The sequence below is a fragment of the Vanacampus margaritifer genome, chromosome 10 (assembly GCF_051991255.1).
Source record: "Vanacampus margaritifer isolate UIUO_Vmar chromosome 10, RoL_Vmar_1.0, whole genome shotgun sequence".
Taxonomy (NCBI): Eukaryota; Metazoa; Chordata; class Actinopteri; order Syngnathiformes; family Syngnathidae; genus Vanacampus; species Vanacampus margaritifer.
The window spans coordinates 21,677,862-21,697,012 of NC_135441.1; the positions used below are offsets into that span (position 1 = coordinate 21,677,862).

At 38.6% G+C, this 19,151-nt stretch overlaps 1 protein-coding gene across 7 annotated transcripts in view; it reads right to left on the reverse strand.

Moving 5' to 3' along the window:
• Window positions 1–19,151, reverse strand: part of LOC144058818 (glutamate receptor 3-like) — a 114,755-nt gene that overhangs the window by 3,660 nt on the left and 91,944 nt on the right. Inside the window, exons 12-16 of one of the 7 annotated variants that reach the window (XM_077577382.1) lie at window positions 18,335–18,533; window positions 8,188–8,435; window positions 7,283–7,423; window positions 1,446–1,560; window positions 45–292 (exon numbers count right to left, since the gene is read on the reverse strand). In XM_077577382.1, coding sequence (XP_077433508.1) covers window positions 47–292; window positions 1,446–1,560; window positions 7,283–7,423; window positions 8,188–8,435; window positions 18,335–18,533 — 949 coding nt within the window. In that variant the 3' untranslated portion in view covers window positions 45–46. Of the gene's footprint in view, window positions 1–44; window positions 1,561–7,282; window positions 7,424–8,187; window positions 8,436–18,334; window positions 18,534–19,151 lie in introns of those variants that run through there. The other 6 variants (XR_013295488.1, XM_077577379.1, XM_077577377.1 and 3 more) reach the window with 6 other exon arrangements.

Consider the following 19,151-nt stretch of genomic DNA (forward strand, 5'->3'; position numbering starts at 1 on the left):
CAGGAAGCTAAATGATTCAACACTGGTAAAGAGAGGTGACGTACCTCTAAATCTTTACACTCTCCGTTCCATATACATTGTAGCCTTCTCTGTATGTGGCAAAATTCTGGGTGTTGGTTGGGGGAGTTGGCTTAAAATTGTGAGCACTCTTGGCCAATTTCAGCCGTTTGGTTTCTTGCCGTGACTTATAACAGAACTCTATCAGGGCCACCATCATGGCCAGCCCCAGCCCTCCAACCAGAATATAGAAGACTCCAGCCACATTGCTTAGGCTGAGAGCGCTTGTCTTGTCCTGCGGGAAAGTCAAGAACACAGTTAAGCATTTGGAAGTGGCGCGAGTGCAGCAGAACAAAATTCAGCCTGACCAGTAAATCTGACCTAATGGATTATTAATATTAACAGCAACAAGCAACTACCCTAGAAATTCTGTTTGCCTTTACAGTTCAATCTAACGGATTTTCCTCAAAGTTAAGAACTTCAGACTTCCCCTAAAAGGAAAGAAGCTGACTATTGACGTTTTATCTAATGGTGAATGCATCCCTTCTTTACATCTACAGACTAGATCTGCTCTTGACCATATTAGGAAGCTGGTCAGCGTCGCTTAGGTCGACAGCTCTAACCATCCCTGTCTCCTTTAGCGACATGTACGTATAACTCTTATGGCAACATTGTCATACAGTACAGTCAGAGAAGATGATCAAATCAAACCATTTTGCTGCCGCTTACTGACCGAACTTATTCGTTAAAAATTTGTTCATTAGAGTTTTACTATTTGCAGTTTAACCCCTTGAGCATGGACGGATTCAAGCAGCTCGCTAACAATCTGTAAACTGGACCTCAGAGGGTTAAATATTGAGTGTATTACATTCCCTGACTTCTTGCGGCACGCCAGCCGGGCCTCAGTTCAATCGCGAGACACCGCAAGTGTAAGTCAAATTTCAAGAGGCTTTGCCCATTCATCACACCACAGGAGGCCAACAAATCTAATAGACGCAGCTCTTTTGCAAAGTAGTAACAACGCAAATAAATCAAATTTTCATTAACAGTTTGGTAAATAGAAACGGCAGCATAACGGTCAAAGTGTCATGAAAGTGAGAATGAGCATAAGTAGCATTTGTCAACAACTGCTGTGATTCAATTGCAATTGTAAGGCACTCGATGGTTATTTCCCCCACTGGATTACCATTACAGATTCTTAAAACAGCTTCACAATTCATATGGTGTGAAAAATGTTCTATGGCAAAAGAAGCAAAAATTGGGGGGAATGAGTGCCCTGTGAAGCCACAAACCATATTACAGTTAGTGGCAAGGTCCAAAAAGAAGTAAATTATGTGCAGCAGATTAACACAATGTGAACTACTAATGTTGAGAGAGGTTTGTCTTGCATATGAACAGTAGGTCAAAATGCAATTTGGAATCAGTACAAAAGACCTGCAGCGACTGACCTTACTTCCAGAGTCCTTGGTTCCACATTCACCCTTATCGTACCACCATTTGTTTTTCAGCTTGTCTAAGATGCCTTGTTCACTGAGTTTCAATACTGCAAGGTTTACAGGAGTTCTTCACGTGGGAAATAACATAAATAACATTATAATATGTTATTTTATGTTATTCAACTTGTTTACTACTTACATATTTTACAAAGCGATAAAGCAGGGATCCTGGCCACGGCAACATGACAGAGAGCAGGCATTCTACCTATCACCTTTATAAACCCTTACCTACAGAGCCAGGACCTACCCATATCGCTTTGAGTAATCGGCATGCGCTGTTACCGTGGCGACGGGCAGGTACTTAAGAGTACGATCTGCCAGTCTGTGCTTGGGAGGATTTGGGGGGCATTTAAGAGTCTCTGAACAGCATTCAACGAGATCAGTTCAAAAGGAGCTTTGTCTTAACAAACATTATAAATGGCTAAATTGTTCGATTTGAACAGACTGTGCGGAGGGAGTATCAGTTTAATTTTATGATTTGTAATGCTTTTGTCATGAGGATTGTTGCAGTCAAAACTTATTTAAGTTTTACTATGCCTAAAGAGTGTGCCTAATTGTTCTAAATATGAGAAAGAAGTCCCCTTAGCGGAAAATTGTCACAACCAAACGGCATGCCATACTTGTGTCAAAACAAGAGTAAACTGAATTTCCCCCTGAAGATTGATACAGTATGTTAACGATGACTTTGATTACTTTTATAACACTGGATCATTAACTTCGTAAATCCACTCATATGCCTGTAAATTCACAAATGCAACTTTTAACGCCCCAACACTCAACACACACATTATGTGATGAGATCTCAAAAGGATGTTTTTTTTGGCCACAACAGGGTTCCAAGGTGAAAAACTATCATGAAGACCACACAACTGGAAAGGGACATGCTTTGTGGGAAGGCAGTACTTGTCTCTGTCTGTTGAGTTCGATTTTTCTGCTAATTAAAAGTGGCATGTTGATTCCAAAATTACATGTTTTTTTTTCTCCTCAGATAAGCAAAATTAGCTGTAGTAAGACTGTAGTAAGAATAGCTGGTTATGATTGGAGTCATCTACAGCCACGTGGCAACTTCTTTGTGCAATTAGGTCAGTACTATCAATAGACCCTTCTCGCTGACATCACTGCTTAGCAACCGCTCCGCCTCCTGGAGGACCGCCACCCCATAAGGAATATATGAAGAGAGCTTGATTTTCGGCGCACGTTTTCTTTAAAAGGTGAAAAATATGTCAAGTGTCACAAAAAAACGTCCCTAGTAGTACACTACATTAATGCAACTCATTGGAACCAGCCGTTTGGAGCCGCTAGCTACAAAAAATGGAGTTGGTTGTAAGGCAAGGTGAGAGGAAGCCAAGTTATGTTGTTTTTGGTTGAAAACAGTACGCCGATCACTACTTTCATGGTGTAAACTGTCATTCATTAAATGTGTAAAATTGTGTCTGGATATACTCGTCTTGCTGTATGTATATCGAAGTCTTCAAGCTATCTTAGCTTGCTAGCTGTTAACAAAGAGACCGCATGTTTGCAACACATTCCTCAGCAGAGATCAAGCCTGAGTTAAAGTGTTGTGATAATCGTGTTTAAATCGCTAACTTTTTGTTCAAAATTAATTGAATACTGTACTTAAAAAAAAAATGTCTGAATGATTGTGTAACTAAATATTATATGGCACATTCATCACGTCTGCCTGGAATTTAAGAGGTTAATGTTATGGCCACCATGCTCGTCTTTCACTCAACTCGTCTGTCTTCCGCCTGGTTTAGAATTACTGCCGGCAGCCGAAAGAATGATCTCATCTCTCTTTGAGCGATTAGAGCATCCGTAGTTCCCCGTAGCATCGGTCACTGATTTATCAACTGTTTGACCTATTTTCTACGTCACACTAATTGATTTCTCATTCACCTGCGTTGGCGGCTTGTCCTCCAGCATGGGCGGCGCACAAACGTGACGTCACACTAGAAGGGTCTATAGCTGCAAACACAAAGCTAGCTAGGTAGGAATTAAGAGGATTAGTGCTAGCCTTTCTCGTAAAAATATGGGCATACCATTGTAGTTCTATTTTGTTTTATGCTGTTCAAGCTTGTAACTATTCCATTTTAGCGTTTTCTTCACATATACACATTTATTTATTTATTTAGAAAATGAGGATTCTATAGCTTAAAAACTGGATGTGATAGAGAAAAACTGAGATCAGTTTTCTCGTAAAAATATGGGCATACCATTGTAGTTCTATTTTGTTTTATGCTGTTTAAGCTTGTAACTATTCCATTTTAGCGTTTTCTTCACATATACACATTTATTTATTTATTTAGAAAATGAGGATTCTATAGCTTAAAAACTGGATGTGATAGAGAAAAACTGAGATCAGTTTTCTCGTAAAAATATGGGCATACCATTGTAGTTCTATTTTGTTTTATGCTGTTCAAGCTTGTAACTATTCCATTTTAGCGTTTTCTTCACATATACACATTTATTTATTTATTTAGAAAATGAGGATTCTATAGCTTAAAAACTGGATGTGATAGAGAAAAACTGAGATCAGTTTTCTCGTAAAAATATGGGCATACCATTGTAGTTCTATTTTGTTTTATGCTGTTTAAGCTTGTAACTATTCCATTTTAGCGTTTTCTTTACATATACACATTTATTTATTTATTTAGAAAATGAGGATTCTATAGCTCAAAAACTGGATGTGATAGAGAAAAACTGAGATCAGTTTTGGATTCTGCACCCCAAAAATACGTTTAAAACCGTTGTCAAAAATAAATAAATAAATAAATAAAACCGTTGTCAGACCGAACTCAATGTGTTCCCCAGAGTAATAAAAGCGAGGCAAATGTATACCTTTAGTGAGCTGCGTTCAATCCTCAAAGCAAGTCCACGTCTGGGTGTGTCCCCATAGAACATAGTCCGACTTATATTCTCAACAATGTCAACAAAAAACAAAAAAATATATATATGTGAGGTGACTTCCTGTGTGTCTTAAAATGGTTACAATACAAAATAGTTGTAGCCCCAAATTAATATCTGTAGTGTATTGTGTCGTCAACATGACATTTGTATTGCCGGTAATACATACAAGTATGGGTCATACGTGGTTCCGCTCTATGAAACATGAAAAGCAAATTGAAAGGAAGAAAAAATGGTACATCGATAAATGAGTGACATAACTACTCCCATCCCCGAAGGAATCAAGGCAATGCATAATTACGATTAGAGATTACGCCACTGTATGCCTCCGAGACAATGCCGAGAAACTGTTTGTGATGACCCGAGCATCGTTTTGGCTTGTGGAGACATTGATTAACAATGCAATTACCCTATAACATGCTCTATGTCTGAAACTCAATCTCAGCTGCACTGTGTTGTGCTGAAGGGCAAGAAACAAGCGTGTGTAAAAAAAAAAAAATGTGTGTCTGTGTTTGTGAGAGAGAGAGAGTTGGGAGCGATGGGGGTTCGTCTGTTGAAACCGCAAGCTGTAAGCATGTGGAAGCTGTAAGCGGTGTGGAAGTGAGTGCTCCGGGGCCACACTTAATCGGGCCTCTCTGATGACTCCTGAAGAAACTAAACAACCCGGCAAACTAACACAGAGTACATACCTGAGTTTTATAATAAAAAAAATAAAATAAAAATCAACGATGGCTCCTGAGTATACTCTTGGTAAAAAAAAAAAAAAAAGACTTAATGAGCTTAGCGACATAGCAGCATTAGCAATGCAAATAGTGCAAAAATGTGACTCAAGAGGGAATCTTAGGAGGAGAATGTTTAATCTATGCTTTAGCTTTGACTTATGGTGCTGCTTTGGGACCCATTATGCGCATTTCCGCCACTACTGAGGCTGCTTTGCATGATTCACTATGCAAGAACCTCCATTTATCTTATAGTGACCTTTTCCACATCTTTTGTTTGAGTAGCATTATTTGAAAGAAACACAACCTCTTAACACAATGTTATAACTGGCGCCTTCACTTTGCAAACAACGTCAATGGGAAAGTCAGTAATAATTTCATGGTGGACACAATGACTCTTTGCGAATGTATAATGTAGAACATTACTTTTGGTTCTAGAATACACTACAAAGGTTTTAGCAGTAATACATTTAAAAATAATGCATATATTTTTGGAGACTGGGGTCAAGTTGTATTGTACAATTTTAAAAATGTGCAGAATTTCACAAGTTACTTCATGTTAAAGATTAGATAGCTCTTAATATGAAAAGAAAAATGCAATGAGCTGTCACTGTCTTAAAAATGCAATTATGCCATCTAGTGGCAGAAAAATGACCTCAACACAAATCACACTCGTTTTTTTCCAGTACAGTACTTTTTAATTTTAACTCAATTTTATAAATTATTATAAAATAATCAATGGCTAAAAGATGCAGCCATATTTCGATTAGTTTAACATTTTTTTCCACTTTTATGTTGAGTATGACAACTTAGAAAAAAAATGTTTTATTGTACATGTTGAACAGATACTAAATTTGCGATTAATTGTGAGTTAACTATTGAAGTCATGTGATTAATTACAATTTAAAAATTTTAATCGGCACCTACAATCCATCAATCCATAGTGGGATGTCGATAAATCAGGAAAGTGTGTGGTCTCCATGACAACAAATCTCAATTGACTTCCTTTGACATACAATTTCTATAGTCCAGAAAAGCACTCGGTAAAAAGCATAGCTTACTGTCCTTAAGACGGATTGACTCCCTCTTAACTGCTAATTGTGGTCAAGGCCAATTCATGACAAATAATGTGAAGTGGTGTAATAACACAGCTGTGGTTCACAGAGGTTTTCACGTGGCATATAATCTAACCAATTACCTGACCTAAGGTGACAGCATCGTTTGTCTTTACATTGACCTGCAATGTAAAGACTATAATGCGGCTGTCTCATATGTAATGCGGTGAAAATAGCACCATACAATTGCACATCATCTGAGTAATGTTATACTTGGTTGTCATGGTTGAGCGGGGGGCTTAACACTTGCACCATCAGCTACCATAATGGGAAAATCATTCATCATTTAGCCACAGAAGAAGAAGGGGGAGGAGTGTGATCAAAAGGGTCAACGCTGGGTTATTAATGAGCTCAATAGTGGAATCGGACCGAAGGTATTTTATCAGATGATCCATTAAAAACAAATCACAAGCCTTGAAATGTTAATTAGAATTCTCACGTTGCAGTGTGCAATGCTTAGTCCCCTCAAGACGCCGCTGTTCCCCTTGCTTTGCTGATGGCTTCCATGAAACCATTTCGCCGCAGGGAATGATTGATCCCATTGGCTTCAGAACACATGGATTCTGGGCCTGGATGTGTACAGAGCAGCTGCGTGTTCAATTAAAGAAGAACTGACTTTTCCGAGATTTGAAAACATAAGCTCGAAATGTATACGGGTTCCAGGAAAAATATTTAAGAATTGACTTAGTTGATCGTAAATGCCTATCAGATTTACTAAATAGTATTTCCAGAAAGCTATATTGTCCTCAAGTCCTAGATGAGGTGAGCTGCCATGCAGATTTGTAAGCATGAACAAAGCCCGCCAAACTTTCATAACTGCAGGGCAGCTTATTCACGTCATAAATTGATTCATGTGCGCTTGTTGTCACTAATCTCTTGTTTGCTAAGCAGGGCTCCTTTGTTTGAGCTGAGGTGTTAAACAGTCTGGTCGGACCATCAGTCAATTTGGTGATGTGCCGTAGGGCAGCAGCAGGTTGCCGGGAGCGGACATTTGGTTCTGTTCTGGTTGGGTTGCTATAACAGCCTTGCCGATTACTCTGCACTGTAGTACCCGATTGTGGTGACATCGAGGCTGACCTTGGAGTCACCTCCCCCGCTGCCGCACTCTCCCTTGTCGTACCACCATTTGTTTTTCAATTTGTCCAAGAGGCCTTGCTCATTCAGTTTTAAAACTGCCAGGTTAACAGCATTTCTTGAAACGATAAAACATAACTTGTAAGAAAATGCACAGGTCCGTGAGAAATCTAATGCAAAGTAATGGGTGTGCCAAGCATTATGATCAGGTCAGGGTAGAGAGGCTACCACTGTAGCAGGGGCTTACGCAAATCATCTGTTAATCAGAATGTTCTGGGAAAAGGACAAATTGCGGTTTAAGAATTTCAGGAATGCGGAGAGATAAGAGAGGCTCACTTAAGGTAAAGACAGTGTTAAATCTTGGAAAAGGTGGCAAGAGGGGGTTACGTAGTTTAGAACTGAAGTGTGCGGGATGGGGACACTTGTCATTGAGAAGAGAAGTAACAACAACAAACATCATGCAATTAACATTTGTCACAAGTGACAGCACAGCTTTTAAAAGGCTAAATTGAAAAACCATCGAAGCGTTAAATTAAAAGTGACAACACAACAGTCAGGTAGGACGGAAGGAGAGATGGGGGGGGGGAGGGGTGAAGAGCAACGGGATGACATCAAGAGACATGGAATGATTCTTAGCTTTAACTCTATCTTTATGGGTTTGGTTAAAATAACAACCCTGCTGGCACATGTAGAAAAATCCTTGAAAAGAAAATGATGGCATGAAACCTTTGTATCCAAGGTCATCGAAAAAGCATACTACCGTTACCTCTGCGTCCATAAAAAAACAAGGAGAGGATGAGAAGAGAATGACAATAGGGGGGACATCAGGGTAGGTGGAATACTATAACAACATGGAGGATATTGTTATATTATTCCACCCACCTTAATGCTGAGCCTTTGGGCGTCGCCACTCCGTAGCCTTTGGAGTCCAGGTTCCCGCCCACTTTCATGGTGTCGCAGGGCTTCCGCTGCTCTATGTACTCGTTCATGGTGGACTCGAGGAGAAAGGCAAACTTGCCCTTTGACTTTCGTACCCGGGCCACGCCATCGGGTGTGGTCTTAACAAACACCGAGGGCTCGGCCGATTTCATGTATGACCACATCTTCTCGTATACGGCAATTTTGGATCGCTGTGCGGAAAAGAACACAAGAGAAGAACGAGGTTCAGAAACACAAACGTCATTATTTATGTGCTGTAATGGATTTGGTAGCATTTTGAGCTTCATGATCACTCTGTTGAAAATAGCATTAAGAAGTATCAAAAGACATCCTTTAAAACCACTGTGATATCTTGAAATACTTCTGAAAAATCTGCTGTTGGATTTTTAGCAAGATCACAAAGCGCAAGAATTTACAAAATCCATTCCCCTTGTTTTAATACCTCAACGACTTGTTGCTATTTTAGTTTACCCGAGTTTTACATAGGGTGACCAGATGTCCCGATTGTGAGCCTTGTGTCCCGTGACCCGGCGGATTTTGCCAGCCCCATTGTTTTGTCCCTCTAATTATGCAGAACCCGTCTTGGTGTCTTGTTTATTATTTTTTTTAGTCCACTCAAGCCAAGCCAATTGTTTGGGCAAGGTGCATGTCAACCACATACTGTAGTTGTCATAGCGATGTTTTCACCATACCAGAACTAGAACTACTTCCTGTTTCCGTGTCCAAGAATAATCGGAAATATAATCCTACTAGCAAAATGCTGCAGTCTCCAGTCAGACCCAACACAAGCTGACTTTTTCTGGTGAAAAATTTCCAATGTTACAAATTGAGGCCGGCTAGCAATAAAGGTTTGCTAAGTGAGTGTATTGACTTGTTTTGTGCTGTTGAACTGTCAACAAAGATAGAGTTTAGCATGAGCTAAATCAACTAGAAAAAGTGCAATTTCTGCAGAAATTGCGTAGGAATGGTGAAAGCTGAATGCATGTGGAATGCTTGTGAAATGCTTATAAAGTAAATTGAAAGATAAATTACCTGAGTGACTAATTATGAATTGTAGTTGATGATAAATAAAAAAAGGAAAATGCATTAATTATTTCAGTGAAATTATAATGCATATTCTGATATGATAGTCAGTTGGTATACATGTATATCACTTAGCATAATATGGCCATGGATATATTTGCAATGTCGAAGGTGGGATTTGAACCCGCGACCTCCTGGTTACTGGACAATGCACTTTACAATGTCTGTTGATATTTAACATGAAATTGTGCAAATATTGTAAGGCGTGAATTTTTTTGAAGCAAGTGAACGGTGTAAATCGGAAGTATTATGTGGGGGAGTTGTTACATGGCAAAAAAGTGTGGAGAATAAAAATCACAATAACACAACCACCGGTCACCAGATTAAATAGCGATACAATTTGTTATAAATACTTTCTGGTCAGAATCTATGGTATATTTGATTTTCTGTGACATTTTTGTACCTCGGTTTTTAGTTTTGATAATCTAGTCACCCTATTTCCACATAGAAAATGACTAGTCATGCAAACAGTTTACAGACTTTGCAAGTTTTCTAAATGTATGAATTGAATTCATCCTGACTGTGGAAGAAGTAATGCGAGCGTAGGAGAAAGCTTGGTTACTCATTCACCAGGCAGCCCATCACATATTTACTCAGATGAGCATATTCCAAGTGCCTTGGGTCAGGATTAGCCAGCCGGCAAAATCTGGGTGAGTCGAGCACTATCTATAATAAGCATCAAATAAATTATGCAATAGTGCTGGATTTATTTTGGCATAAGGTGTTTCACACTTTGAACAGATGCTGTCACATGGCTGCTCATGAGCAAGTTTCCTGAATGGGAATACCGTACCTTACTGTGTGTACTGCTCACTATATGCAGTTGATAAATATATGTACTGTACAGTAAATTCAAGACAGAAATAATTGGATCATTTTCAAGAACTGACAATCAATCAATTAAATGCTTTAACCCCTGGGCGTTATTTGTCCATTTTCTGGCTTTTTTTCTGTTTTTCATCAAAGAAAAAGCATTTGAAAAAAATACACTAGGGATCTGACATTTTACCAGGATTGTTTAGAAATGTAGAAGTTCAAAATGGCGCCATGCTGTAATTTATAATTATTAGCAAACAGGAGGGAGAGATTCACACGAAGTTGTTGTAATAATGCCCGATTTTGGCTCATTGACTCCCATTATAAATCACAGTTTTTGATATGCTGTAAACCTGATGTGTTATAATGCATTTTCCGTGATTACTGATGCAATCGCTTCTTTGACGAGTCATAAACATGAAAATAGAGGAATTTGTGTGTTTAGAGTGTTAACACAAAAATCCACTAGGTGGCGGGAAAGGCTAATAAATGAATACAAAATTATATTGTTATGACTTATGGACTTGTTTGAGCCTCTAACTATGTCATATGAAATATATAAATTATTCTTTTATTTTATATATATATATATATATATATATATATATATATATATATATATATATATATATATACACCATAGTTAGTCTTGCTATTAGCATAATACTGCTATTATTGTCCGTAGGGGGCATTAAAAAAAAGGAGAAAAAAAAATATATATGTGTAGATAGGTCTGATGCCAGTGAACATTTTGAACGGTTGAAAGTGAAAAAAATATTCATAAATGACTAAGTTATCACACTTCAAAGGAAATGCCAGATTTTGGCAAAAATTACAAGAATTGAATCAAACTATAAAAACGCCCAGGGGTTAAGGGTGTAGTGTGGACAAGCTTTCAAAGAAAGGACAAAATGCACTTTTTTTTCTAATCATGAAGCCAAAACTAAACCCCCATGTAAGTTACAACAAATGCATGTTGTCTGTTGAAAAGCTCCAGTGTCACTTTTATAATCAATCAATCCAAAAAATAATAATACCAACTTTAAGAGCTTTAATCTGCAGATAACAAGGCAAACCCAACGGATGAGTCAAATCAATAGCTTGCATCCCCTGGGGATTATGTCACTTCGGTTGAGAAGCTGTACTGCACAGCAACCGGAAGAAACTCAAATAATGGTTATATAAGAGGTCAGTGGTGCTATGGTGAGAGTTGGTTACATGACAAAAAAAAAATTAAAAAAAGATGATATAGCTGCTACTGCAGCTTTTTGAGATTTTAAACTAGCCCAATTTGGGTGATTATAGTAGTTTTGGACAAAACTTGTTTTTCTAATTAGATGAAACTAGAATGTGCCACACTGGGGATGTTTCATTCTCCCTGACCTTTAAATATTGATTGGTTATAAGAATGGGAAATGTGCTTCTGTCTGGAAAAGTGGTTCATTTATGCACTGCATAACTTGTTTCAAGTTGTCTTCAATACTAAATGCGGTGTACAGTATTTCATCATATGTAATTGGTATTAGTTAGAACGGTTGTCAAAAACTCAAGAAAAAAGTTTGAGAACTTTTACTAACAAAGGTAGTCTTTTTTTTTTTGTATTCAGTCATGCCAAATGACTAAAATGTTTCAAGGATGATTAATGTAAGAAACAAAACAAAAAAAAGTGATGTTGCTTTAATTGCCTTACTTGGTATTCTCTTCTGCCTCCGTATATACAACATACAAATATTTAGCCTTATGCACTGTAAACTACACAATCTGGCGAAAGGCAAAGACAAAAAAATAATAAAAATAATCATGATGTTAATCGTTATTCTGATCTGAGTTAAAAAGTCATTAGCCCAGCGTGAAAAGAATTGGTTCTGTAAATCTCAGATAATGAAGTTGAATATAATGCAAAGTAGAATGATTTAGCATGCGTACTGAGCTTTGTCACCATGTGCCATCCAGACCAGACTCATCAGCGTCCCAAAAAAAAGCCTCCTTAACAACAACATATTCATCTCTAATGCATCTCTATTAATAAACAAATGCATTAACCTTGACCCGAGGATAGTGCTTTACTGTCTCGGCGCAACATACAATTTGTTCATAGGCATTTGTCATCGAGCATCAGGCCAAGGGTGAGGACGAGATGAGACAGCAGCATAACACAAATTAAAAAAGCCTGCCTGATGAATGTTCCCCCGCAAAGATGAAAATGCTTCAAGTCGGGACATTGGCTACTGTGGTTAAATGCAAATATGATGGATGGGAGGAGGAATTGGAGTTGGTTGTGATGTTTTTGCTGACAATCTGGTCGCACGCGCATATAATTTACATGTGTCAAACAGCATGGAAAGGACGGCAGTTTAGAGGACGATTTCCCCAAAGAGTGCAGCAGGCTCATCTGCTCGGCTGCAGAAAAGCGCCGACGCCTCCTCAAATGAAGAGAAAAGAATGGATCTGGGCATTGATTACTGACGACGGAGGGTGCTGTCTCAGTGCTTTATGAAGTCAATTCATCAATATCGGAGGCGGGGGAAGCGGCGCGACCAAAATCTAAATAGGCTGATTGCAACGGCAACTAAAGTCTCAACAGGTCCGTTCAAAAGAGAATCAAACGGAGAGAACAGTACAAGGAGAGTACCCAGACGTGTTTGATTATGAATTTCTAAATTAAGGAGAGACGATATTGGGCATTTTGACGAATATTGGTATCGGCCTTTTTTCCCCCCAAATCTGACAGCTGATAAAATGTTAAGCTAAAACGATTTTAATTTCAAGAAACTATTTATTTAAATTTTCAGTTAACTTGATAAGAGATGCTGCTGACCATGGGAACCTTCTGAACCTTTTGGTTTTGTTCGACATCAAAACAAAGAAATGTGAAAGTTTAAGATTTCAGGATTTTTAATGGTATTTGCTTCTTTAAGTTTCCATTTAACCTTTTAAGACGTACTGATAACCTTGAGAGCTCCTTTTCTAAAAATATATATTTTTAATTTATTATCATTATTATTTTTTAAACTTCTACATTTTGAAAACTCATAAAAATTGTTCAGTAAGCAATAATGCTTTAAGACATTACAACAAAGTCAAGATTGGTATTAGTTTTTTTAAACGTTTTTTATGCCAATCCCCCCGACCCCCCCTTTTTTTTTTCTTTTTTTTTTACTGAAAATGAATATCGGCTTCAAAGATAAATAATCGGCCTCCTTGTAATGATCTGCATCGGTATGGGCCCTGAAAAAAACTCATATCAGTCTATCTCTATTCTAAATCAACAATGGGCTAAATGTGTTATTGCTATACCTTAAGAAACTCAAATCCTCTTTAAAATGTACCAATGTATATTCCACAAATATGTTCCGATTGTCAGGTTGAAACATACTTAGCTACAAGCCAATCAGCAGTGAGTGCCCACATCTTGAAGCTATTGAGTAAACTGCTGGCTAATGTCCTCTGTACCGTATTAAAGTCATAATTTACATATAGCAAAAGACTTGATTTTGTACTGCAGGCAGAAAATAAGTTTTGTCCCAAAGCAGATGCGAGCCGAGTATGTCTTCACAGTTGTTTTCTTATTTATCCTATTCATGAATGCATTATTTTGCCAACTTGGGGACACGAGTAACAAGCCGCAAACAGGATTGACTTTTAGGATGATGTGGTAAACTAATTGCTGCCAAAAATGCCTCTCTCAGAGCAGTGGGAGTAATTTAGAAATACACAGTGATTCATGAAAGTGTTGTGGTACAATAAGAGAGGGGAAAACTTTCTCCATTAAAACACAATAGTGTCGACATTTTTATCCACTCACCAGACACGTACGTAAAAACAATAAAGTGCTGAGTCTTAATTTTACCTTTGGTCACATTCAGAATTGTTCAACCTCAGGCGTGTTCATTTGTAATCATTTGCTCCCAAAAATGTATCAAAACTTTCTATAGTAAATTTTGCCATAGTCCCAAAAACGTTTTTATACGTTTTAAAATAGTATGTTATAGCATATGGAAGGCTTTAATGCACCCTCTGAGCTGAAGAGAACGCTTAGAGCAATTGTAGTTATTACAAAAATGACCAGCAGGTGGCAGTAGAGTATAAGAGATCAACCAGGGCCATGTTGCAAAAGGGCTCTCTTCCCCAGTGTTTTAAACAGATTTGTGAATAATGATGAAACTTAGTTATATTCTAATACTGATTGCTACTAAATGGAAACAGACAGAAAATTTATTTATTTTTTCCTGTTGAATGAAGAGACTCTAATGATCTTTCTTTTGGTTGGTTCCATGTTTTTTATAGCAATAGAACACAATATTCTGTGGGCCTTGCAAAATCAGTCAAAATCCAGTAAAACGGCCGGGAGCGAAGGGGATTGCTTCAGTGAAAATGGATAGGAGTGAATGAGTTAACTTAAGTTAGGCTAATGATTATTCTTTAGAGACTAAAACGTACTGTATCTGAGGCTCTTTATATGAACCAAGAGCTCCCTGCCCTATGTTCAGACTTTGCGATATGTCCACGAAGAGATCACTGGTAGTTGTATATTTTTTTTAAATAATTTTCCTGGTCCAAGATGTCCTAGGAGCCTGAATATAAATTTGGAAGTTATTTAAGTGCCCAGTCAAAAAAGCGACTGCCCTGTCTAGTCTAAATGACACTTTCATTGGTTGTTTTTAAGTTACAAAGCATTTTCATTTGGATTGTAGGCTGTTTTTTTAAAAAAATATATATATATTCTTCCCTTGGCATGCCGGCCTACTTTTATTCTGGCTTCACCCTAATGCCACTAAGTTCTAAGTTCTCCCTTCACAATCCTCCCCTCAAAATGGTCTACTCTTTCATTCGCATTGCGGCCATACCGCCGCTTTCTTTCAATATTCCGGATGGACTACCGTTGTCCCAAGGAATAAAAGTTGACGCTCTGAAGGGTGCACTTGTGTCATGCTACGTCTCCAACTCCGATTGACACATCTTTGAAGTTTGTCCCTGAAGCGATGCTCTCTGAGGATAAAGCTTTGCCAGAAGCTACGCCTATCTCACAGTCGTCTATCATTACTTTCGATAGCTCCCTCTTATATGCAAACAAGCTGTAATCTTTATAGAAGCTCCATCAGTCAATACTCTCCTGAAACACAACGTGACAAGGGCTCAGGGAGTTGTGTTACAAAGCGCCGACGTGATTGCAGAGCAGCCTCCGGATTCCTGGAATAAATTGTCTCCTCTTCATGCAACTCTGGGCCAGAAGCAGGTCGGCTCCGCTTAGAAAATCTACTCATTAAACCTTGTGTTGGACCATGCAGAAGCTCTAATGTCTGCGTCACAATAGCTGAGACGTGAAATTGATTTTTATGCTGAGCAAAAATGCGTTGGTGACTGCGCACAAGCTGTTGTTCCATCTTCATCACACCTGCATGAGTAAAGATGCATGCCTTTTGCCGTTGAGATGTTAATGTTAAATTATTTGAGGGGCAAACGAGGCTCGGGGCTTATTCACGTCAGTCATTATCCCTCTTTTTTATGGTCATGCTGTTAAATGAGGTGCATGAAGGGTCTCTGATGGGCTCTTCCTATTTTTTCACATAATTAAACACAAGCTATAATATATCATTGAACCCACTATTATGCCCCATCTTCCATTTTGATGTGCAATTCAAAACACAACGAAACCAAGCTTTGTGATGGGCTCATCAAAGCGGGAGTTACATTACATGGTTCAGGTGACTCAAGTCTGATTTTTTTGCTCCCATGTGGCAATTTGGATATGATTCATAGAAGACCAATGAGGAAAAAAAACACAAATGGACTTACACATCCTCAGATCGTAAGTCATTAGACCTTTTCCAAACCCGGTTATAAAGAAAAATCATTTTTGAATTAGACAGATATCTGTCAATCTGACTACAGCATAAAACGGAACATTTTTTGTGATATCAAAAAATGAGAGCCAGACAAATCCTTTAAAAAAAAAAAAAAATTCAACTATTAAAGTGACCTATAGCCTGTAAAGCTCATCTGAAAAAAAAAAATATTTTTGAAAGGGGAAGTGAAAAGCCTTGAAAAGACTCATATATTTGAACAGTGATATCCTTCTGATGCTGTGGAAGCTCTCATGGCTTGTGCTGTAAGTTATGACTACAACAATGACGTGAAAAGTCTACAAGAAAAGCTGCACTTTTAGGCGGGTTGATCGGAGGCATTTTAACTCATTTGCTCCCGAAAAACGTATAAATACATTCTATTTAAAATTTTTGTGTGTCCCAAAGACGTATTTGTATGTTTTTATGTTTGTTTGTTTTTTAATGCTAGAGCATACAGTAGGCTTTGATGCAGCCTCTTAACTGCAAAGAACGGTTGAAGAAATGGTAGTTATTAGACAAACGGCCAGCAGGTGGCAGTAGAGCATAGGAAATGAACAAGGACCATGTTGAAAAAACCCTCCATTACTCTGAATTCTAAATTGATTTGTGAATAATGATGAAACTTAGCTATATTCTAATGCTAATTGCTGCAAAACTGAAACAGATAGAACTATACTTTTTTTTTTTACTGATGAAAGAAAATACTTTAATCTTTCTTTTGGTAGGTTTCATGTTTTTATAGCAATAGAACACAATATTTTTCTGTCACTAGATGACATTCGCGTTTCATGTTAGATGTTGGTGAAAGGAAAGGACAGAGCAAGGGAGGTAAGGAAAGTAGGCCTTTTAAAAATTAAGAACAAAGTTAACTGCTGAGTAGACTAGCTACTCTTGTCAGTTTGTATTACAGTAGTTGAACTATTTTGGGAGATCGACTGTCTTCCTTTGTGAATATTTGTTTGTTTATTAAGGGTCCCCTGGAAGAATAGTCTCTACTAGTACAGAGACTATTCTTCCTGGGGTCTATAAAGTACACACAAGTTCCCTTCATCTTGTTGTTTGTGTATCTTATACACACTATGTGTGAGCTACCTCAACTTGTTATAAAGACAGGTGAAATCATAAAAAATTCAAGCACAGAATCTCTTAGACTTGGCATCATATGATTAGTTTGAGACACTGATATTTCCAGCTGGGTGATGCCGTATGGATCTCATTAATGCAGATGGTTTTTTTTTTTCATGTCAAGCCTCTACAGCTTTAATTAAAAGTCACTCAGAATAGCAGTTCACACATGTCATTTTCTGTTTGAACGCCGGGTTGTAAGTAGGACACCCATTCCACAGAAGCCGGGAAAGCCGTCACTTGGCGGCCACTTCTCAGATATTCCAAGAGGCTGCTGTGCCGCCATTGTCAGGTTGGGAACCTAATCTATAATTGGCATCCGTCATCTTTTAGATATAAAACATACACCATATATAGGTGCAGCATCTTGGATGAAAGGAGCAGCCATTGGGAAGATTTCTTTTGAGAGTTGCCGCATTCACATTCTGTGCATGTTTTTGCAAGGCATTTCTTTGTAAGAAACATCATTTTAGAAATGTCCTTTTAGTGTTTTACACAAAAGTAAGTTGTCCTTTATGTGAGAAGAAAATGAATATTTTCTTTTGAGCAGTCAGAAGGCTGTTTCATTACTACCTCTCCTTTCATCGCTCCTAATTCAAAAGATATCTGAAGCGATGTTGCTGTCAGCAAACAGCAGAAACTTGAAAAAAAAGAACTGCTGCAAGAGCCATTGCTTAGTGATCATGTGGTCTGCTTTTAGAGGCTAATGTAGATTCAGGTTTTTGTTCACTTAATTGCCCTTATGGTCCATTTAGCCGACGCACATATTGCCCATCCCATCTGAAGGCTTCTTCAGGCCGCTGACCTCCAGAATTCTTCTTCATCATGTCCAATTTGCCAGCCGTGGCCAGCTAACTAATTATATTTCACGAGCTGACCCCTCCGAGTTTGAGTCTGATGTAGGCTCTTGATTAGCCTCCTGCTTTTATCACCTCAGAGTCTTCCATGTTGTTATCACACGTTCTGCTGACAGGCCCGCTACCTCAAGGTTGCACACTGCAGTAGTGCCGCATAAATTTCACATTTCATGTCAAAAGAGTTCGAGAACAGCTTCTCTGTCAGCATGCCTCCCTGTGCGGGTCAAGATTTCTGCACTTGGAAAAGCTGAAAAAGCACTTCATCAATGGCATTCCACGCACAAGCGTTTTTATGATTCAACGAGCCTTGATGCGCAACGTAACAATGTGCTTTGTCTGAGAAGTAGCAAAAGAACTACTCACCCTAAAAAACTCTTTTGTGGAACCTGAGTCCAGAGTGCCATATGCTATCTCTGTCTGCTTTGCCAGATCTTCAGCGCTCTCTATAGGAGAGACCATCCTTTCCACTGTCAAGAAGGCAGCCAGGTTGGCTGTGTAGGATGAGATGATGATGAGGGTGAAGAACCACCACACACCACCGACTATACGGCCTGAGAGAGACCTAATAGAAAAAAAAAAAAATTAACACATGCGGACTATCATGTCCATATTGACTACATTCACATGCAGTCAATATTCGGGTTTAGATCAGAATTCCGGTTTCTGAAACAATCGAGGTAACACGTTTACATGCGTGGCGGAAAGAGTTACTCCCGTTTACATGCTCATTTATGCTCAATTGGAATAACCTGTTCGGACCGCGACGCGCGAACAACGTCATTACGTAAATAACGTCATTTCCGCTTTGAACTTACTTTACTTTCAATAAAAAGCATATTTAAGTCACTCACCACGCTAAATAAAGTAGCCGTTTTCCTCCTTGCTCCAGAAATGTGGTTCTCTGCTGCGAGCGTCATGTTTGTTGGCAACGTCTTGAGGGTTACACTCCAGAAGCACGGAATTTTATACTTGTATTTACCGTAAGCGTATATAGGCACAAACAACGTGAAGCTGAGAAATCGATGCGTTCAAGGGGACGCTCCTTTAGCGAGTAGGACGGAGCTGCGCATACAAGTCGTGACTACATAGACCAAGTTCCCTGCGAATCAAATAAACGAAGAAGAAGAAAAGAAGACGAAGAAGAAAATAGCGAAAAACAATGCTCCGTTCAATCGAGGTA